The 23,453-nt window shown below is 41.0% G+C and overlaps 1 protein-coding gene and 1 long non-coding RNA gene across 11 annotated transcripts in view; one reads left to right on the top strand and one right to left on the bottom strand.

The window, feature by feature from the left end:
* The window catches only part of LIMS1 (LIM zinc finger domain containing 1), a 103,962-nt gene extending 94,561 nt beyond the window's left edge, over nt 1-9,401 (top strand). For 3 of the 10 annotated variants that reach the window (XM_036873146.1, XM_036873144.1, XM_036873140.1), the window contains exons 6-10: nt 1,251-1,401; nt 1,838-1,930; nt 3,042-3,090; nt 4,242-4,317; nt 6,702-9,401. In XM_036873146.1, the coding sequence (XP_036729041.1) occupies nt 1,251-1,401; nt 1,838-1,930; nt 3,042-3,090; nt 4,242-4,317; nt 6,702-6,816 (484 nt within the window). In that variant the 3' untranslated portion in view covers nt 6,817-9,401. Of the gene's footprint in view, nt 1-1,250; nt 1,402-1,837; nt 1,931-3,041; nt 3,091-4,241; nt 4,318-4,432; nt 6,682-6,701 lie in introns of those variants that run through there. The other 7 variants (XM_036873147.1, XM_036873143.1, XM_036873138.1 and 4 more) reach the window with 5 other exon arrangements.
* On the bottom strand, nt 2-23,453 carry LOC118905999. Its single transcript, XR_005022400.1, has 4 exons — nt 23,379-23,453; nt 21,205-21,438; nt 10,877-11,026; nt 2-122 (listed from the first exon to the last, which is right to left on the bottom strand). It is a non-coding gene; the product is annotated as an uncharacterized LOC118905999 (long non-coding RNA).

The following is a 23,453-nucleotide window of genomic DNA, read 5'->3' as shown; positions in this document are numbered from 1 at the left end:
GCAGTGTCTTCCTTTTCGTTGTGCAAAGAGAGGGAGCCAGTGATCACACTGATCTGTAGTCTTTCTGTTACTCTGGCACCCAAATCGGTTTCCTTCAACTTTTAATCTGGAAAACGTTAAACCTGTGGAAGAGTCAAGAGAATAATACATAGAGAACCGCCATACCCTTCATTCAGTTTCACCAGGCAACATGTTGCCACATTTGTGTGTGTGCATGTACACGTGAATGTATACACATACCTTTAAATAGCTCATATTAAAATACCCCTAATGATTCCCACAACTGTTTTTCATCACTATGTTCTTCCAATACAGGATCCCCCCAGAAACAAAAAACTTAAAAAGGTCTTATCTTCATACGTGCATAACAATGTGTGACAATTAGAGTGTTATCTTAAATTACATTTGTTACTTTTGCTGTATTTACACCTAAAGGGAATTTTTTTTTTCCCTCAAAAGCTCATGATAAATTGTTAGGCTATGAGCTTCGGCATCTGCCATCTAATATAAGAACTTAATGGAAACGATACTTTACTGTGGTCAGCGTGACCATCTGTGCTAAGTTACGGTAGGGAGTGGAGAGCTGGGGTGAAGGCTGACAAACAGCTGCTTTTGGGAGTTCAGTTTCTACCTTATCTCGTCCTCTTGCCTGTCCTCCCTCGGTTCATTTTTCATGAGCACTTCTAAAGAATCTTTTAAAACCGATGAAATTCATCTTGCTTTGGGGCCATCTCTGTTTATGGACTCAGGAGACTGAAAATAGTAGTGAACTTAAGCATTTGGAGGAGGAATGGCCTGAGCATCTCGTTTGTGTATTTTCTATTAACCTAAAACTATTCTTAGCAGCTTGCTAGTGAGTGTCAGTAAGCGGAACTAGTCTCCAAACTCCTCGGTTATTTTGGGAAGATAATATCGGCGGGTCTGCCCTCACGACTGGGATCCTCCTCCCCAGCTTTTTAAGGAAGACGAGGGACTCTAAAGTGACAGCAGACAGGGGACGGTAGCTGTGGCCGGTGTGGTGGTGTGTGTCCGGCCTATCAACACTGCATGATGTTGATGTTTGGATACGAATCTGAAGCCTGTTCAAGCCTCTTGATCAGACTACTCTGACCACCTCCAAGGGGGAGAAAAGCAGCTACAGGGGTTGTTGCGGGTTCTCTTCGGAAACCTTCTCGGAGGCACATGGGCTGCACCGGTTGCCTGCCTGCCTTGCGGTGGCGCTGCTCAGCTGGTCCCTTTCTCGTGGGCAGGAAGGAGCTGACCGCCGACGCCCGGGAGCTGAAGGGGGAGCTGTACTGCTTGCCGTGCCACGACAAGATGGGGGTCCCCATCTGTGGCGCCTGCCGCCGGCCCATCGAAGGGCGCGTGGTGAACGCCATGGGCAAGCAGTGGCACGTGGAGGTGAGTTCCCTGCGGAGGGGTGGCCGGGGCCCTCGCACGCCCGAGGCTCAGGTGCGCTGGCGAGGCTGGGAGATGCTGAGGGGCACATGTGGACCTCGTGTAAGACTAAGAACATAGACTCTACATGGCTCCGTGACCTCCAAGTGATGAGGCAAGCAGTGCTCTTGGTTCCTAGATCCCTGAGGCAGGAGGTGTCCTGGTCCAGCCCAGAGATGTGTCCCCACGTTCACCTCTGTCCTCACTCTGTGCTGTCGAGTCAAGGCCTCCGGACGCCTGGACGAAGGCTGGATGCACCACAGGGTCACCTGTGGCCCAAATGACATAAGCACCCCAGGCTGTCATGGATCTCCTCTGAGCTACTTCAGCTTTGGGGTTTTGCTTCACTGTGTAAATAAAACATGGCAATCCAAGTATGACCTAACGCAATTTCTTTCAGCATTTTGTTTGTGCCAAGTGTGAGAAACCGTTTCTCGGACATCGCCATTACGAGAGGAAGGGCCTGGCGTACTGTGAAACCCACTACAACCAGGTAGGGACGGGGCTGGTGGAATACTACACACACTTGTATGAACTTGAGCTTCGCAATGCTTAAGTACAAGGAGAGCTCTGGGAGAATGTACTTTGGGCTATAGCGATTGCTTTTTAAAAAAATTTATTTATTTATTTATTTATTTTTGGCTGTGTTGGGTCTTCGTTTCTGTGTGAGGGCTTTCTTTAGTTGTGGCGAGCGGGGGCCACTCTTCATCGCGGTGCGCCGGCCTCTCACTGTCGCGGCCTCTCTTGTTGCGGAGCACAGGCTCCAGACACGCAGGCTCAGTAGTTGTGGCTCATGGGCCCAGTTGCTCCGCGGCATGTGGGATCTTCCCAGACTAGGGCTCGAACCCGCGTCCCCTGAATCGGCAGGCAGATTCTCAACCACTGCGCCACCAGGGAAGCCTGCGATTGCTTTTTAACGTTTTATTTGGAAAATCATTTCAGGCTCGCAGAAAGGTTGTAAAATAAAAAATACAAAGAAAATACCTACCTGTTTTACTCAGGTTTACTACCTGCTTCATCATGTGTGTGTCCTGCCCTCTCTATGAAGACGACACTTACGTAAATGCACGTTTCATTATATACAAGTTTATGTACACATATAAACACATGCGTATTTTTTCTGAAGCATTTGATGATGAGTTCCCCATGCTCCTTTACCCCTAAATACTTCAGTGTACATTTCCCAAGAATACGGGAATCTCTTATGTAACCGTGGTTATCTGTATTGATTACTTCAGTCTGTCCATTCCAGTTCTGTCACTTGACCCAATCAAGTCCTTCTGGCCTTTTTTCCACTCCAGAACCGAACCCAGTGTAGGGTTTTCATGCTCCTTCAGCTTCCTGAAATCCAGAACATTTCCAGAGCCTTTGTTTGTTTTTGATCATGATGAAGAGTAAATTCTTTTCATTGCAGGAAGTAAAAAGTAGTCAGTGAACTTTTACTGATACTCTCTCTAGTAATGACAAATTCTGGGTTTAGGTAGCCAGCTATTTGTTTTTAAGTTGTACAAAGAACTGAAATTATTTATATTAAATGTTTGGTGTTCTGATACTTAGTTGTAACACATCTTTACTTTTTTTTTTTTCTTTTTTTTCATTTTCAGCTATTTGGTGATGTTTGTTTCCACTGCAACCGTGTTATAGAAGGTGATGGTAAGTACCTGCAGGGATTTTAACCTGTAGGGCACCGTTTTGACACAAAAACCCTTGGGTCACGTGAAGATTGAAAAAGGTTGTTTGCAATGTGATGGTTATCCGTTACTTTTCCTCTTTCTTTGCATACTTGCCAAGTATTCTCTAGCAGGGCGATGCTAACTCCTCAGCGGTGGGCTTGTGGCTCGAGTGTGGTGATACTTTAGGCCAGTGCCGTAGGGTCGTTACCATAGCAGCGGCTGACCTAGGGTCGTTACCATAGGAGCAGCTGACCTAGGGTCGTTACCATAGGAGCGGCTGACCCCAAGGCCTCTTCTCCTTCCAGTTCCTCCTTCCGGAAGCTGCAGGGCGTGTTTCTTGGGAGCACTTAGGAAGGGTCCCCTGCACCCTGGCAGTTATCTCTAGGTGTTTCCAGGGCCCGCCCCCTCGCCCCTGATTGATGGGGACGGGAAGGAAGCAGCTGTGTTTGCCAATAGGCGCAGCAAGTTCTGCCAGAAGTTTCCTGGCGAAGTTGCAAACATTCCTGCTTCAGCCTCTGAGCAGAGAGCCTAAGTCGGCAAACGCTTTCTGAAACACTGCCCGTGTGCCCTTCACGAAGGGGTGGGTTCAGGAAAGTGATCTCTAGTGCCTTTGGGAATAAATCTTACCCCCGCCCACGGGAGGCAGCTGCCAGGGGAGGGAAGCTCTTGCCTTAGTGTCGGCTTGGCAGACAGGCTCCTGCAGGCCGGTGAGTTAGCGTCTGGACTTTGTTTTAATTACCTGCTGTGCTAGGAGAGCCGGGGCCGCGCCGTCACAGCTTGGCGGTTGGGGGCGGGGCTGGGGGGTGTCGGCGTGAAGACCTGGTACCTGCCGTTGGGATGCCTCACGGGAGAAGAAAACATGAACCACCAACACGGGTTGAAAGGGCAACGGTGATCTTCCCTAAGGGGAAGCCTACAGTCGTGGCAGACAAATGCAGAGCTGGGGTTGTGTGCTCTAACAACGTGATGAGATAAATTAATAAATAACGTCGACCGATCCTGTGAACGTCAGTTAACGGCACGAGATTTTCAGTGCCGTGTGTGGCTCTTCGGTGAGAAAAGCCCTCGAGGAGGGCACCCAGCTCGGGACGGGCGGGTGCGCTGAGTGACGGCCCCCCTCCTGTCCCCTAGTGGTCTCCGCGCTCAACAAGGCCTGGTGCGTGCACTGCTTCGCCTGTTCCACCTGCAGCGCCAAGTTAACGCTGAAGTAAGTCCGCCCTCGGCTCCCGCGAGCGCCGCCACCAACACTTAGGGGGCGTTGTAAAAACATTCGCAGAGTTTAAAAAGAATGATCTGATGCCTTATTTCTTCTCTCTGTTCAGGCCTTCTAAGAGCAAAGGTTCTTCCTTTAATTGTTCCCTGTTTTCTCCTGTTCCTTCTCTGTCCTGCGCAAAGGGATAAGTTTGTTGAAATTGATCTAAAACCAGTCTGCAAACACTGTTATGAGAAAATGCCAGAAGAATTTAAGAGGCGACTTGCCAGACGGGAGAGAGAAGCAAAGGATAAGGACAAGCAGAAAAAGAAAAAGCCAGTCTGTTTGTAAACTTTTCTATCCCTCTGTCATCATTTTCACTGCTTTCTCCTTTGGTTAGTCCTTTAGAATATGTTTTCATTCGTTTTTGTCTCTTGCTTTTTTCGTTACTTTCAGGCATGTATCTGTAGCCAGGAGAGATTGAAATAGAAGCGTTTGTCCCATGTAGAGCTGGTCCTTTTGCCTAATTATTAAAGTTACACACCTTGAGAAGGGTTCACACTTAACACTGGCTTGTACTTCACTTTCGTCCCTGAACCTGTAGACTCTCAGCTCGTTTTTTTAATCACAATATGGTATAGATTTCTTTTTTCTTTTTCCAATGGATTCAAAGGGAAGAATTCTAATCTCCTAATAGATACTGGAAAAGTTTCAAAGTATTCTTGTCTGATAATTGCAGCTTTTAAAATCCTGGTGTTTGGTTTCTTTGCCTAAAATAATATAATTTGATCAATTCCAGTGTTGCATGTTCTAAGTTCTATATTAAACTGAACCCTCTCAGCATGTTTCCTGTCTAAGCAGAGACCCTCTAAGGTACATAATAAGATACGGCATCTCTGGTGTGTGTATTTGTGCTTTCATTTGCTGCCCACATGCTACTGATTATGAACTCATTTTCTTGATGTTTTCAAACTCAATTGTATTCCTGATTTTTATGGGAAATATTTCAATCTTTGAAATTCTCTTGAATTGCTAGCATGATTGTCCCAGTTCCTTCATAGTACCATTGTGTTCTGAGCTCTAAGAGTTTTATTGTTTTAAATTAAAGAGGAATTAAAATTCAGATATAAGATTAAAACAACGTAAGGTTTGTTTAGCAGTATCTCTGGGAGCAGGGATAATTTATTTCTTTCATCAAAAACATGGCGGTTTCAATAGCTTTTGTTCTAAGAAGACTTTGGGAGAACTTTTAACTCAGTGGTACTATTTAAATCAAATTGCCAGTTGAAATGTAACATCATTTGAATAACTGTCAGCATTAGGCTCTCTGAAAAACAGTAGAAAATAATTCCCATGTGGTGCTTTAAAATAAAATATTTTTCACTTTAAATGTGTGGTCAGGAATTAACTTTGTCATTAATGTTGTTCTTTAAAATTATATCAGCAGATATAATAATTTGTCACAGCTGACAGTATATCACTGGACCTGTCCCACAAATGCTTCCTAAACGTAATTTCACAGAAAATGAGCAAGTTGTAAAGTTCTGCATTTGCTCCATTCACAATTAAGGACCCATGATTTCAACGGTGATAAGCCCTCATAACTGTCAGCTGGAGATGCATCACCCATAGCTAGGAGGCCGTCTCAACACCTGTCCACAATTGTTATACAAGTGAATTGAGAGTGTGTATTGCCCTGGCTTTTTAAAAAGAGTTGAGTTCTCCGTATATACGCCATTCACAGATGTGACCACAGGCCACAGGTCACAGATGTGACCACCTGGTCCACTTGTGCTCTTGAAGAGTGATTTAAAGCTTTCTGTCAGACAGCCAACCAAAATAACCTATATATTATGTTAGATTTTTTTCAAGATGCTTGTTGTTGTTGTGGGGACGGGAGGCCAGGAAAGATGAAACCTCACAGCTACATGATATAAAATACTAAGTAAGATGATTTTGCCTTCAATAAAGAGAGGATCATTCAAATTACAGAAATACAGTTCTTTGCTTTGAATGACTGTTCTTTAAAAGTGCTCTCATGGTACTTTAAAATGTGATTGACTTTAATTATCTGAATTTTATTTACATTATATTCCCTGTATACTTAGCACAGACTAAAATGTATCAATAATATCCATTCTGTATTACACAGATAGATGGACAAGATCCATTTACAAGGGCAACTTTCTTCAAATGATATTGTGAATTTTTTATGTTTACCATAATGATTAGAATTGAGATTAGAATTAAAGTTTTTTGCTAATACGAATATAGATGTTATATGCATAGTGTCTTCATTTACTTCAGTAAAATTACTGCACGTTATTTGTCTGTCTATATACAAATGTTGACTACATTTCCACTAATTTCTTTTTTATTATTATTATTGTTATCTTTAGGAATAAGTTTGTGGAGTTTGACATGAAGCCAGTCTGTAAGAAGTGCTATGAGAAATTTCCATTGGAGCTGAAAAAAAGACTTAAGAAGCTAGCTGAGACCTTAGGAAGGAAATAACTTCATTTTATTTTTTCTCTTCTATGCAAAGATAAGAGATTACAACACTGCTTGACCTGATACACCCTTACTTAAAGCTGCATCGCAAAATAGTTGAGGGTGAAGAGGACCTACTGAATGGTTTTCTTCATCTCCTTTTTCTCATTAAAAAAAGTTTGTGTAATCATATTTAAAACATGGATGAGATCAAAATTTGCCTTTGTTAGTAACCCTTATCAATTTGAAATGTCAACTGTACTTAATAGCAAAAGAAACATGGTTAAATGTTAACTTTTAATTGAGGTCCAAAAAGTTAAATATAACTTTTAAAAATGAAAGTAAGGAGTCAGCTTTTACATGACTCAGATAAAAAATATAAACACTATTTAACTTTGTACTCAAAAGCAAATTAATTGCAACTGCAGTTTGGGAGGATATAAGAAAGAAAAACAACCAATCAAGAAAAACAGACCTTACAGAATCTTAGTACATTTATCAAACTAGTGGCTGTAAAATGAATATACACATTACTAAGATAAGAAACAAGTATATTCAGAACTACTTGATTTGGGGATTTTTGTTGTTATGGTTAAATGCCATAATTACTATGCTTAGTTTTATATTTTATTCTCCTTGTGAACTTCTTCATACAATAATTACTTAACATAGTAGTTAGTTAGCTGATAGTATTCCTTTCTAAATTTTTGCAAAAAAATTTATACTAGGTATTTGAAAATACAGTATACTTTACAATATTGGGAAAATGAAGTATTTTTTAATGTATTACAGCAATTATGCTTCTAAGGTTAAGGTCAAAGATGTAGTCTTAGAATAGGACATGAAATTAAATGTTATGTAGTTTGGAATGTATCACTTAAAAAAAAAGTGAATGTATATGTATTGCTCATATTGCCTTTATAACCATGCTAATATCTATGCTTTATACATAAATGAACTTGCCTTGCCTTAGAAAAATACATACATTAATCAGGAATTCTAGCTGTTTCAGACCTTACGAACTAAAAACAAGTGCATTGACTGAGATTTGTAAACTCAAATTCATTTACCACAGCTATGATTATATGTTAAAATTTTTTTCACTTTTTGGGGAAACACATTGAAATTAATTTCTGTAATCTTACTAGAAGAGAATGATGTTGATGTGTGTTTCAAATTTTTCATTACAAATCTCATAATTAGATTTTATTTACTATAAGTAGGAGGTATAAATGACACTTTTAAATTGGAAGAGGAATGTTCAAGTATCAGTTTTAGGTCAAAAGTAGTGAATTATTTTACTTTGTAAAAAGTTTTATCCTGAAGTTTCTGGACCAGTCTTTCCTGATAAACTTGTATGCAAAGCAAATTTTGTGAACATTTTTTAAATGTTGCTGCTGCTATGTTATCACGTAAAAGAAAGTTGCCAAGATGGACTTAGGGGAAAATTATTGGTTTTTCCAAAAATTGCTGAAATATTGTTTTACCATTAAAAAAAAATCTCAGGATGCTACCAGTCTGCCATTAAAATATTTGTATGCATGTATTTTTTAAACATTTGTGCATGCACTTTACAGAGTAAACTGTATGTCAGTCTTCAGTTAATTTATAACCAATTGCTTTATTTTTTAGTGTTCTTTTAGAGTTCAAAGAATTATCAGTGATTGAAGATAATCAATATATAGTTTAAGACTGTGCTTAGAAGTCTGAAACTGTCTTTGCATTCGACAGCAAGAATCAAAATCCCTTCAGCGTGCCTTTGTCAGCTAATATATGACCAGCAACAAAAATCTTCAAAGTATTTATTAAATACTGTACTGTGGATACAGGCAGAATAGTGCAGGGTTTTCAGTCTGGGGTCTTGAGGCTAAATTTCCTAAATGCTCTCACACCGGAAATTCGGAGCAGAGGCGCCCATTTGCCTGTGTTCCTAATCACTGGGAAGAGGCATGGGCTCAACTGCTGCCAGGTTTACGTCTCTCCTGCAGCCAGAGGCCCCACTGCTCACCCCTGTCATAAAATACGAGTTCGTATTTCCTGCAAGTCTGCCCCGTTGAGCCTCCAAGGCTGTGGGGTGTTTTATCCAGACACACACCTCCTCCGCTTTAGGGGACACAGAGCCCTCACTCGTGGGGGGAGGAAGGGCCGAACAGTTGTCAGTGGACGAGAGGAGGGAATTGCTTACTTCACGATGTTTTGTACGGCTTCCTCTGGCCGGAGAGAAACTCAGGCTAGTGAGCAAATCTTGGCTTAAAATCCTACAAGGCAGTTTGAAATAATTCACTGTTTACCACTTCTAGGTGGTCTTTTTCTTATCAAGCCTAAGATAATTGGGAAAACGTTTGGGTACAAGTCAAACGTTCTTTGGATCATGTTCAAAGCCTTATTAACATTGTAACTGATGGTAGATCATTTTGCCTCATTTATTTGCCAAAATAGCAATTTCTAAATTAAGGAAATTTTGAGGTCAGCTTACAGCATTGTTATTGTATTTCATTTTAGATTGTAAGCTCAGTGGCAGGGACACTATGTCAATAATTGTGTTTTTACATAGCAACCCGTGCAGTATACTCTTGGTGCTTAATAAATGTTCATAATTGTTAAAAATACTGTTGTGTTTTGCTTAACTTGAATGGCTTTGAGACATGGAACCATGAGAATATAGGACTAGTGCTTAAGAAAGTTGTTTTGGAAACAACCTAAGCATCCATTGACGGATGAATGAATGAAAAAATGTGGTCTATATAACAATGGAATATTATTCAGCCAGAGATAAGAAGGGAATCTTTCCGTTTATGACAACGGGGATAGGACACTATGCTAAGTGAAATAAGTCAGAGAAAGACAAATACTGTATGATCTCACTTATATGTGGAATCATTAAAAAAAACTCCAATAATCAAAAAGCAAGAGTCATAAAAAAAAACAAGAACAGACTGGTGGTTGTCAGAGGTGGGGTGGGAGGGTGGAGGTGGGCAATATGGGTGAAGAGGGTCAAGAGATACAAACTTCCAGTTATAAAATAAACAATTCATAGGGACATCATGTACAGCATGGTGACTATAGTTATTAATACTGAGTTGCACGTTTGAAAGTTGCTAAAAGAATAGATCTTAAAAGTTCTCATCATAAGATAAACATGTTAAAACTGCATGGTGGGGACTTCCCTGGTGGCGCAGTGGTTAAGAATCCGCCTGCCAATGCAGGGGACACGGGTTCGATCCCTGGTCCGGGAAGATCCCACATGCTGCGGAGCAACTAAGCCCGTGCACCACAACTACTGAGCCTGCACTCTAGAGCCCGTGAGCCACAACTACTGAGCCCGCATGCTGCAACTACGGAAGCCCGCGCACCTAGAGTCTGTGCTCCGCAACAAGAGAAGCCACCGCAATGAGAGGCCCGCTCGCCGCAACTAGAGAAAACCTGCACACAGCAACGAAGACCCAATGCAGCCAAAAATAAATTAATTTTTTAAAAATTCCGGGAAAAAAAAAACTGCATGGTGATAGATGTTAACTAGACATTGTGATCATTTTGCAATGCGTACAAATACGGAATCATTATGTTGTACACCTGAAACTAACTTGATGTTATAGGTCAGTTACACTTCAATTTTAAAATGAGTTCCACATTTTTTTTTTAAAGCCATTTTAAAGTTTTACTTGTATGTAGTTTTTTTCTGGAACACAGTTTACGTGGTACTATATCTAAAACCATGTAAAAATGTCAAACAGCCTCTGTGCATTCACAGGGCAGCTTCCTTGTAGGTAACACGGTGTTATTTAATCCTGACAATCACCCAGGGCTGTGAAGTCAAGGAGGCCCTCTGAGCTTGCACGGCAAGACGTGGCGTGTCCAGAACCTGAACCCAGGTGGTTCCTGTGCTTCCGAGCTTGTGCACATTTCTGCCCTGTTACTTGGTGGATGTCTGTGTGTGTGAAAAATTCAAGTCTTCTTGAGTATATCACAGAAACATTCATGTATACGAATAAAAGCAAATGGCCTGATTGCTGTATACAAGGCAAATCTTAGAACCAGGTACGCTGGTGGTGGAGTCTTCCCACCGTTCACTGTGAATTCTGACCTGCTTCAATTCTTTATCTTCACACCCTTCAGCTGCCCCGTGCTCTTGGGGCTCCATCGGTCCCGGGCTCCTCCTCTCCTTCCTCAAACGTCCGACCTGAGTCCTGCACGCCTTGTCCTCCCCTGGGCAGGTGCAGGCCTTGGCTTCCTCCTGCCCAAGAAAGAGAGACGGGCGATTACAGCACAGCATGGGAGGAAGCATAAGGTTTTGCAGGATCACACGGGCAGCACCCCGCAGGGGTGGCGGGGGAAGGTCTGGAGCTGGATCTTGAAAGGAGAATAAATACCCACTAGGCCGGCCTGGGAGCAGGGGCCCTGGCCCTCTTCCAGTTCCCATTTCCTCCATTTTCCCACTGCCCTTAGTGGCATCACCATCTCTCCAGGCTCCCAGGCTAAGGTCGAGTTGCCGTCTGTTCTCCCCTCCCCCACCCCTCCCATCCCCACAGCTAAGGACTCCAAAGTCCAGCCCTTCAGCTGCAGAAGGTCCCAGAGCCCTTCTTCCTCCCAGCTGGCGCCCTGGCTGGCTCCACGCTGTCCTCACTCTGCTCTGACCTCCAAGCAGCCATCACTCGACTCCCCTTGTTTACCAGCCTCATTAGGCTCACCGAACAAGCAGGTCCCAACCTATTGCTGAGTCTGTTTTCTCCCAATGGCCATGCCCATCACGCAGGACTATCTTTCCCGGAACTTCACCTGCCCTCCTGAGATCCATGTACCCTCCTCACTTTTGAGACTCACATCAAATTCACCCCATTTTTTAAACCTTTCCCGACTTCCTCAAGCAAAACTAGTCACTCTCCTTTGCTCCCCAAATCCTCTGCTCACACCTCTGATTCAGTAGTTGTTTTGAGCACTTGTATGTATTGGTTTGTGTTCCTGCCAAAAGGATGGCTCCCAACGGAAGGACTCGTTTTGTCCTTGTACCCTTGCCACTCACAGGAGGAGCTCGGCGATTGCTGGATACTTGGCAAAGCGCATTCCACCCTGAGCAGTTTCCAGCATTCCACAAAGCTATCAGAACTTCTAGAGCTCAGAAGCAGCAGCGCCCATGGCCCCCAGCTGGCCCTGGGACACATATGTGCTACGACAGACCATGCTGACTCTTCATTTTCATTCATCTCAAGGTATTTTCTAATTTCCCTCGTGATGTCTTGACTCATTGGTTATTTAGAAGTATGCTGTTAATTTGCACGTATCTGTAAATTTCTCAAATTCTGCTCTGTAGTTGATTTCTAATTTCATTCCACTGTTGTGGGAAAACATACTTCGTATGTATAATTTCAATTTTTTTGCACTTATTGAGGTTTCTCTTATGCCTTAGCATATGGTCTATGCTGGAGAATGTTCCATGTGCACTTGAGAGGCACGTGTATTCTGCTGTTGTTGGGTGGAGTTGTCAATAGATGTCATTTAGGTCTAGTTTGTTTAGGGTATTGTTAAAGTCTTCTCTTTCCTTGGTGATCTCTGTCTAGTGGATCTGTCCTCTATTTTTAAAATATATTTGATGACAAAGAAAAAATTATAACACTGTTCAGTGGCATTTATAGTTCATGTACATGTAATATAAGACATCTACAACATAAAGGGGGGAACGTAAAGCTATCTATATGGCCATAAAGTTTCTACATTCTACTTGAAATGGTGAAGTATTCGTTCTGAGTACTCTGTGAATAATTATCTATATTGGAAGCCCTAGAGCCACCATTTAAAAAACAACTATACAAAGAGATATATTCAAAAACAATAGATAAATCAAAACAGAATGAGAATATTATTATACAAAATACTCAAATAACCAAAAAGAAGGCAGAAAAGAGTAAACAGAGGAATTAAAAATGGAATAAACAGAATCCAAATAATAAAATAGGAGACATAGATCTAAACATCAATAATTACGTTAAATATAAATGGACTAAACGTAACAATTAAAAGACATTGTCAGAGTGGATAAAACAATACCTAACTATATGTTGAACAAGAAACTAGCTTTAGCTTTTCTTGTCATTTTATAATGACATACGTACATTAAAAGTAAAGGGATGACATGTACAATGCTTGGTGTCAGTCTATTTATCTCTTATAAAAATAAAATGCAGTGTGTGTGTGTGTGAAATAAATAAATAAATAAATAAATAAATAAAGTGTAAAAAAAAAAAGTAAAGGGATGAAAAAGAAATATAGAAACTTTAATCAAAAGAGCTAGAGTGGCCATATTAGTATCAGACAAAGTAGATTTCAGAGCAAAGAAGATCATCGGGGATAAAGAAGGACATCACACAATAATAAAGGGTCAATTCACCAAGAAGACACAACTATCCTAAATGTGTTTGCATTTAACACCAGAGCTTCAAAATTCATGAAGCAAAAACTGACAGAACTAAAGGGAGGGAAAGACAAATCCAAAATTATAGCTGAAGACTTCAATACTCCTCCCTCAGTAATTGACATAATTAGGAGACAGAAAATCAATAGTGACACAGAACTGAACAGACCATCAACCCAGTGGATCTAATCGACATCTGTGGAACACTCCACCCATCAACAGCAGAATACACATCCTTTTAAAGTGCACATGGTAGATTCACCAAGGTAGACTATATCTTGGGTCATAAAACAAACCTTATCCATTTAAAAATAGTAACTAAAATCGTGTAAAGTTAGTCCTCTGACCTTAATGCAAGTAGACCAGGAGTTGATAAGACAAACATAACAAGAGAATCTCTAAACACTTGGAGGTTAAACAACAGACTTCTAAATAATCGACGGATCAAAGAGAGAAAGTCAAGGGAAATTAGAAAATGTCCATATCCCTCATGAACTTAAATGCAAAATCCTCAAGAAAAATTAGCAAATTGAATTGAGTAGTATATAAAAGGTTAATACAAACTCATCCATAAAAAGTCATGAAATTCTGAAAAATGCTGTACCATAGATGAAACTTGAAAACATAAGGCTAAGTCAAATAAGCCAGGCACAAAAGGACAAATAATATATGATTCCCATTATATGAGGTTCCTAGAATAGGCAAATTCATTAGAGACATAGAGTAGAGGGTACCAGGGGATGGGGATGGGGGGATGGGGAGTTACTGTTTAATGGGTACAGCGTTTCTGTTTGGAATGATTAAAAAACTTTAGGAGATGGATAGTGCTGATGGCTGTACAACACCGTGAATGTATTTAATGCCATTGAATTATACACTAAAAAATCGTTAAAATGGTAAATTTAATGTTATGTGTATTTTACCACGATAAAGAAACAAGCCACGGAGCAACTCAGCCTGTGCGCCACAACTACTGAGCCTGTGCTCTAGAGCCCACAAGCCACAACTACTGAGCCCGTGCGCCACAACTACTGAAGTCCGCACGCCTAGAGCCCATGCTCCGCAACAAGAGAAGCCACCGCAATGAGAAGCCCACGCACCGCAACGAAGAGTAGCCCCCGCTCGCAGCAACTAGAGAAAGCCCACGCTCAGCAACGAAGACCCAATGCAGCCAAAATATAAAATAAATAACTTAAAAAAAGAAGCAATATCAAAAAAAATAAAAAATTATAAAATAGATAACCAACAAGGACCTACTGTATAGCACAGGAAATACTGCTCAATATTCTGTAATAACCTAAATGGGAAAAGAATTTGAAAAAGAATAGATACATGTATATGTATAATTGAATCACTTTGCTGTACACCTGAAGCTGGCTCAACATTGTTTAGCAACTACACTCCAATATAAAATAAAAATTTTTAAAAACCCAAAAAACATACAATCTAACTTATGGACTGTGTTGATAGCTAATTTTTATTTAAGAAAGATTTCCTACTTAACTCTACCAAATGAAATGCCAAAAGAAATTTTATAGGCTGTTGGCTATGCTGTATTTTTAAATAATTATACTGTTTCAAAATATGGTATACCAATTGTTAAGACAAATTTTGCATTTGCTATATTTTACTTCTCTCTCAAAATACACCTGTGCTTCCTTTTTAAAAAATAAAATACATTATGAAAAAAAATCATACTTAAGAGTCCTGCCCAGAATGTGAAGCTTAACTGACTGATGCTGCTCATTATAGAAAGAATAAAATGTTTTCTCTCTCTCTACCTTTTTATTTTTTAATTAATTAATTTATTTTTGGCTGTGTTGGGTCTTCGTTGCTGCACGTAGGCTTTCTCTAGTTGCAGTGAGCTGGGGCTACTCTTCGTTGCGGTGCGCGGGCTTCTCACTGCGGTGGCTTCTCTTGTGGAGCACGGGCTCTAGGCGGGCAGGCTTCAGTAGCTGGGACACGCGGGCTCAGTAGCTGGGGCACGCAGGCTCTAGAGCACAGGCTCAGTAGTTGTGGCGCATGGGCTTAGTTGCTCCACGGCATGTGGGATCCTCCCAGACCAGGGACCAAACCTGCATCTCCTGCATTGGCAGGCGGACTCTTAACCACTGCGCCACCAGGGAAGTCCCTCTCTATCTTTAAAAAAAAAGAAACAAGCAAAACACAACACCACCGTGTGGGGTGTATCCTGGGAATTCAAGGAAGGCCTAACATTCTAAAATCCAATGTAATCATATTAACATCTTAAAAAATTACATGATCATATCAACTAATACAGAAAAAGCATTTGACATATTTCAATGTCCATTCATGATAAAAACTGTCAGCAAACCAGGAATAAATGGAAATTTCCTTAACTTGATAAAGGCATCTACAAAAAACCTATAGCTAACATTGTACTTATTGGTGAAAGTCTTTCTCCTTAAGATTGGAAACAAGGAAAAATGTCCTCTCTCACCTGTCTCATTCAAAATTGTACTAAAATTCCTAGACCATGATGTAAGGCGAGAGAAAGAAATAAAAGGCATACAGATTGGATAACATGATTGTCTATGTGTAAAATCCCAAGTAACCTACAAAAAAATTTTTTTAAAACTCCTTGAATTAATAGGTGAGTTTTAACAAGGTCACAGGATACAAGGTCAACAGACAAAAACCAACTGTATTTCTCTATATGAGCAATGTACAGTTGTAAGCTAATATCTAAAAAACAACATTTACATCAGCTCTATGAAAAATGAAATAGCTATAACCTAACAAAACATGTCAGGATGTATATACTTAAAACCACAAAACACTGATGAAACTGAAGACCTTGAATAACTGGTCCATGCAGTGGATTGGAAGACATGGTAGAGATGGTGATTCTCTCTGCCCTAATCTACAGATTAAACACGTCTACAATCAAGTTCCTGCAGAATATTTTATAGATACAGAAAATGTGATTGTAGAATGGATGTGGAAAGGCAAAGGAACTAGAATATAACAATTCTGACAAAGAAGTGTAAAGTTGGAAGAATCACAGTACTCGATTTTAAGACATATATAAAGCTGCAGCAATTAAGACAGTGAGGTATCTGTAAAAAGTTAGATGCATAAATCAATGAAACAAAAGGGAGAGCCCAGATACAGATGCTAACATGGTCATTTGATTTCTATAAAGGGGCCATAGCAATTTAATGGAAAAGGATACTGCTATAGCAATTAGACATCCATAAGCAAAAAGGCTCTTGACAAAAACCTTCCACTTAATGAAAAAATTAACTCAAAGTGGGTCATACATCTAAAGTGTAAGACAGAAGAAAGCCTTCGTGACCAGGGGTCATAAGTCCTTAGATGTGACAGCAAAAGCATGATTCAGAAAACAAAAGAATTGATAAGCTGCACTTTATCAAAATCAAAAAATGTCTGCCTTGTGGAAGACACTGTTGAGGGAATGAAATAACAAACTATAGACTAGGAGAAAATGTTTCCCAGTTACATGTCTGACAGAGAACTTGCAGTCAGAATACCTAAAGCCCACTCAAAACTCAACAGTGAGACAACTGTTGATGAAAATTCAATTAACAATCAAGGTAAGAAGAAAAAAAAGGAATTTTATTCGAGCCAAACTGAGAATTATAACCTGGGAAGCCGACTCTCAGAAGCTCTGAGAACTGTTCCACCTGTTAGATGTCGAAGGCACAGTCATAAACAGTTTTCAAGACAAAGGATCATAAATCAAAATGACTTACTGATATTTCACATAAAGTTCACCAAGGATATATAGCCCAGGTGAGCAAGTCACCATGACCCCATGCAGAGCTGGGAAAGAGCACGATTCTTTTAAGAAGTCACATTGCTAGCTCAGAAGGAAGGAAAAAGGAAAGCTCTTTACCTTCGAGCAGGCACTCCCATGTTTGAGGAGGTCTGGTTAATGTGTGATGCAGATGCACACTGCTCATTAGGGAGGGAGGGGGAAAGCCCAGGGGACACAGAGAGAGAACTTGATGTTTAAATTTTCCTGTCCTGCCTTAAAATGTAGATTTTATTTCATCACAACAAACAGCCTGATTAAAATACGGGCAACAAGTAAAACACAGAGTTTACCAAACAAGATATATGGATGGCAAATATGCCTATGAAAAAATGTCCAGCAATATTACCTGTGAGGGGCTAAAACAGAACCATGACAAATTCTGCTACACACTTTTTAGAGTGGCTTTAATTAAAAAATGCTGACGATACCAAGTGACGACAAGGAGGCCGAGCAACCAGATCTTTCATGTACTCCTGATGGGAATGCAAACTTGAGATGGCCACTCTATCAGCTTGGCAGTTTCTTGTAAAGCCAGACGGAACACCCACTATAGGATCTAGCAATCCCACTCCTGAGTCTTTTTTTTTTTTTTTTTAATCCACCGGAAGTTTTATTTCTTTAGGATTTTATCCCAACCAGTCGTTTAAAAACCAAGTAACACAGACCTGGGGGGTAGGGATTGGGGACTGCACCTCCCTCCTCCTCACCACGGACAGCAGTGGGAAAGAGGGAGGGGACGGGAGAGGTGGTTACAGCAAGACAGCAGCAGCAAAAATGGGGGAAGCTACACCCCAGAGCCAGCTCCCTCCTCTCCTAGGCCCTGGCTAGAGCCCCTATGGCTTGGGGTGGGCGGTGGGTAGAACCCACCCCAGGCCCTCCCCCATCCCTCCTCAGATAGCCTCCTTGGGGGCTCAACCCATTTCTTCCGGCAGGAGACTGAGGCACACAGAGAGGAGGGCGTGGGAGAGGAGGATGCTGGAAAGGCAGGGAGGTGGCACGAATGAGGTGAGAGGCATGGGCGAGACCCTGGCTTGGAGGCCTGAGTCTTTCTTTAGAGGACTTATAAGCAAAGTTTTCCTTAAAGGGCCAGAGAGTAAATATTTTAGGCTTATAGGACATAGGTCTCAGTCACAACCAACTACTCAACTCTGTCACAGCGCAAAACAGCCATAAGACACCACATAAATGAATGGGCATGGTCGTGTTGCAGAAAAATTTTATTTGCAAAAACAGGCAGCCAGGGAATTCCCCTGGTGGTGCAGTGGTTAAGAATCTGCCTGCCAATGCAGGGGACACGGGTTCGAGCCCTGATCCGGGAAGATCCCACGTGCTGCGGAGCAACTAAGCCCGTGCGCCTAGAGCCCGTGCTCTGCAACAAGAGAAGCCACTGCAGTGAGAAGCCCGCGCACCGCAACGAAGACTAGCCCCCGCTCACCGCAACGAGAGAAAGCCCGCACGCAGCAACGAAGACCCAACGCAGCCAAAAACAGATAGATAAATAAATTTATTTTAAAAAAAAACAGGCATCCAGTCCACACACAGGCCGTAGTTTGCAAACCCTTGCCCTAGAGAAATGACAACTTGTGTTCATTGAAGACAAAACTGGTAAAAAAATGTTTACAGCAGCTCTCTTCATGACCACCAGAAACTGGCAACAACCCAAATGCCCTACAACTGGTCAGTGGATAACCCTGTGGTCCGCTCACCTGTGGAATGTTACTCAGCAATGAAAAAGAATGAACTATTGAGGATGCAAAACCTTGGATGAATTTCAAAGGCATTATGCTGAGTGAACAAAACCAGTATGAAAACACACTGTATGAGTCCATCCATAAGACATTCTTGAGAAGACAAAACTATAGTGGGGGGACTGATCAGTGCTGGGAGGGCGTGACTCTAAAGCAGTCGTGTGAATCAGTTTGGGGAATGATGGAGTTGTTCTGTATCCCAACTGTGGTAGTGATTACATGAATCTATGCATGCCTTAAAATTCATAAAACCAGTATGGAAATATGTATGGAAATATGTTAATATAAATGTTTCAAAAACAAAAAAAAAACAAACAAAAAAAAAAAAATTCATAAAACCATACACCCCCCAAATGGGCAATTTTTCTATGTGATTATTTACCAAAAATACCGACGTCAGTTTTCCCTATTAAAAAGACAGTATTTATCACTTTGTGCGTTCATTTCTTCACCACCTAATCCCTCCACTGTTTGCAGGCTGCTTTTTGCCTGCACCATTTCTTTCAAAAATCAACTTATAGGAAACAAGTCTAAAGAGTTTTCCTCAGTCATCATTCCTGATCTTTTTGCAGCATTTTACACTGTTGATTATTCTCTCCTTAAAGCTCTGTTTTTTAGCTTCTGGGACGCTGTAGTTTTTGGGTTTTCTGTCAGCCACACTGACTGCTACAGGTAGTATCTATTTTCCAACACAACTTGTTCCTTTTTAAGTTCGACGTCAATAGAATTATGAGAGCTTTGCCATCCAACACACCAGACATACACGGCAATTGAGCACTTGAAATGTAGCTGGTGCTCCTGAGGAACTGGATTTTTAATTTAATTAATTTAAAATTTAAAACTTGCTATTCAATTATTGAGAACTTCTAAGTATGTTTGGAACAACTGGGGTATATTTTTTCAACCCTAAATTTTATGAAATCTAAACACAGATTCAATTTCCATAGACCAGATTTTGAACGCTTGGTACAAAAAAAAGAATGTAAGATAGCTTATTAACAACTTGCTCATATTAATTGCATGTTGAAATTATAATGTTTGAAATATACTGGGTTGAATAAAAGGTTATTCAAATTAATTTCTCCTGTTCCTTCTTACTTTTTAAAGTGTGGCTTCTAGAAAATTTTTAAATCCATGTTGGGTCACATTTTATTTATATTTATTTATATTAGACAGCACTGATTTAGGGACTTCAATTTCCAGAGACACATATATACAAACACACATGTGCATGCATATATATACATCTATATGTATACACATATAGATGTGCACATACAAATGCATATACATACGTGTGTGTATACACATTTCTTAATTTATGATTTGTGCAAGCTCTGCCTCCATGATCCCAGGCAGGGTTGTGCTATCATGTGATAGTTCTAAATCCTTCCTCAGCTCATGGGTGAAAGATCCATTTCTGCACCTCTAAGGCAGTTTAGGTTGTACAGACATTGAGAGTAGCATGTACAAAAGCCTCTATTTTCACAGATGTGATGAAAGCAAAAGTTTTAAAATGAAAACTTAATTATGTCCAAGAAGAAAAGATAGCATCGGTGGCAACGAGCAGTCCTGTTGGTTCCTCCTGTTTCTGAGGTCCTTTATGAACATTTTAACCTCGTCATGTCTACTAAGTTCAAAACTCATGAGAATATTCACAGTGCTACCTACAAGTAGTTTAGGATTACTGTAGAATCATACAAAATAAGAGCGCTGAGAAAATGATGGGATGAACTGACAGTATGAGTGATTCTGAAGAAAGAAAGAGTCATGTGATTACACGAAAGACAAGGTGTCTGCCAGGGAAGATAATCAGCAACAGAGGACAGGGGGACTTGAGGAGATGAAAAAACTCTTGATTTTGATCAGCATCAATGCTGGATGCCTGTCAGTTCAATTAATTCAGAAGTTGAGGACTGAGATTAATCAGGTAAAACTGTGGCTGATGAAAGACGTCATAAGTCAGATATTTCTATGGATTCAACTCTCATTTGAATTAAATTTGCAATGCATCAACATGAGTGATGCAGCCATTAGAGCGGAATCCATCCCACTGGTAAGGTGGTCCTCGTAGAGAACATTACAGTTAGCTGTGTGATTTGGGGGAAGGATAATTACTTGTGAGAACAAGTTGGGATGGATCTGGTCCATGCTGGGAAAAGATGTGGGCTAGGATGGACATCTTCCTGGAGAAGAATGTCTATTTTTAAAGCCCAGCAGGACAGATTCATCCTCCCATTTGGTGAAAACTGAAGTTTCAAAGCTTAATAAATGTATGTAAGAAAAGTCTCTTGAGTGCCTCAAGGTTTTCTCTTTGGCTTACTCCTTTTCAGTATATTCTAGTAAAACAGATTAAAGGTAGTAATTTTACCAGGTGTGCTTGGCAAAGTTGCTTTCCTGTCCACTCCTTTGGTTTCCTTATCTGTCGACTTGAGCATAATAACAAACAACATTACCTTCACGAAGTTGTTGGAAGCATCAAATGAGTCAATACATGTGAAGCTGTTGGGCTGCACCCCGCAGGCCTACAAGCCCTGTGCTTGCCCAGCTTCAAGACGGAAGAGCCCGGAGTCAGCAACAGAGACATCGATGGTTTAATGGATGGGGGAGCTTACGCGTCTGAAGCAAGATCCTGGAGCAATACCCCACTGTGTCCAGCGGACCGAGGGCAGGACGGGGTGGCATCTTCACTTCCTCAGGGAAAGAGAGATTACCAGTTATAGGGGAACTGAAGTCAGGTGGGCTCATTAGTTACCAGGGAAACCAGTATAGGGGCAGGCCCCTCACCACTCCCTTGATAAGCTATCATTAGCTGGAACCTGGGGCAAGTACTAGGTGGGCCAAAGGTTCAGTTTGGTTTTTTCCATAAGATGCCTCTAGCAGCACTTAGTGGTCTTTAACTTCATTTGAAACAATTTTGTTAGACTGTATGTGACAGCTGTCATATCAACGTGCATTTAAAAAAAGACTTATCAAAATTGGTGAATTTTTGTGTAGCCATTTTAATATTGAAGTTGGAAGGGAAAAAAGCAACATTTTCGTTATATTATGCTCTATTATTTCAAGAAAGGTAAAAACACAACCGAATTGCAAAAAAGGATTTGTGCAGTGTATGGAGAAGGTGCTGTGACTGATCAAACGTGTCAAAAGTGGTTTGTGAAGTTTCGTGTTGGAGATTTCTCGCTGGACGATGCTCCACGGTCAGGTAGACCAGTTGAAGTTGATGGCGATCAAATTGAAACAATAATTAAGAACAATCATTGTTATACCACGCGGGAGATAGCCGACATACTCAAAATATCCAAATCAAGCATTGAAAATAATTTGCACCAGATTGGTTATGTTCATCACTTTGATGTTTGGGTTCCACATAAGTTAAGCGAAAAAAACCTTGACCATATTTTCACACGTGATTCTCTACTGAAACATAATAAAAACGTTCCATTTTTAAAACAAATTGCGATGGGCGATGAAAAGTGGATACTGTACAACAACGTGGAACGGAAGAGATTGTGGGGCAAGCGAAATGAACCACCACCAACCACACCAAAGGCCAGTTTTCATTCAAAGAAGGCGGTGTTGTGTCTATAGTGGGATTGGAAGCGAGTCCTCTATTATGAGCTTCTTCCGGAAAACCAAACAATTAATTCCAACAAGTACTGCTCCCAGCTAGACCAACTGAAAACAGCACTCGACGAAAAGCATCCGGAATTAGTCAACAGAAAACGCATAATCTTCCATCAGGAAAATGCAAGACTGCGTGTTTCTTTGATGACCAGGCAAAAAAAAAAAAAACTGTTACAGCTTGGCTGGGAAGTTCTGATTCATCTGCCATATTCACCAGACATTGCGCCTGGGGATTTCCATTGATTTCGGTCTTTAGAAAATTCTCTTAATGGAAAAAAATTCAGTTCACTGAAAGACTGTAAAAGGCACCTGGAACAGTTCTTTGCTCAAAAAGATTAAAAGTTTTGGGAAGGTGGGATTACGAAGTTGCCTGAAAAATGGCAGAAGGTAGTGGAACAAAAGGGTGAATACGTTGTTCAATGTAGTTGTTGGCGAAAACGAAAAATGTGTCTTTTATTTTTACTTAAAAAACGGAAGGCACTTTTCGGCCCACCCAATACTAGGAAGATCAACTACCCAAGGTAGGCTCTTCCCTCCCAAACCAGCCACCCTTATTCACATCCAATACGATTGAAATAAAACAGAACCAGAATGTTCTGTTTTATTTTCCCTCTTTATAAAGGCAATAATTGCTCATTGTGGAAAATTTGTAAAAATTGAAAAATCAAAAAGGATCGGCTGTAAGAGGCCAGGTTAGTTCCATGTGTTGGATAAAACTGTATTGTCTATTAAAAAAAAGGATCAAAATTATCCATAACCATAAATCCTAAACTCCCTGTATACGCGGATGTGATCTTTCTAACCCTAAAACCTACTGAAAACATTTTATGAAACTTGTTTAGAGCTAAGACCTAAAAATTCAAATTCCAAAAACGAGCGCTTTGACACACGACTGGCGCCGAAGAGTGACGTCGGCACCGGGTACACGCCGTCCGCCTCCAGCGCCTGCGGGGCGGGCTATTCACGGACGCAGCTACTCGCGGCCCGCGTCGTCGTTACGCACCTTCTACCGCGTCACACAGCCCGCGAGCTTCTCATTCCCGCGCCGCGCAAGCGCAGTCACCTCCGCACGCCGGCG

The sequence above is a fragment of the Balaenoptera musculus genome, chromosome 13, assembly GCF_009873245.2.
Source record: "Balaenoptera musculus isolate JJ_BM4_2016_0621 chromosome 13, mBalMus1.pri.v3, whole genome shotgun sequence".
NCBI classification, from domain to species: Eukaryota; Metazoa; Chordata; class Mammalia; order Artiodactyla; family Balaenopteridae; genus Balaenoptera; species Balaenoptera musculus.
This window is presented reverse-complemented; position numbering and strand designations above follow the sequence as displayed.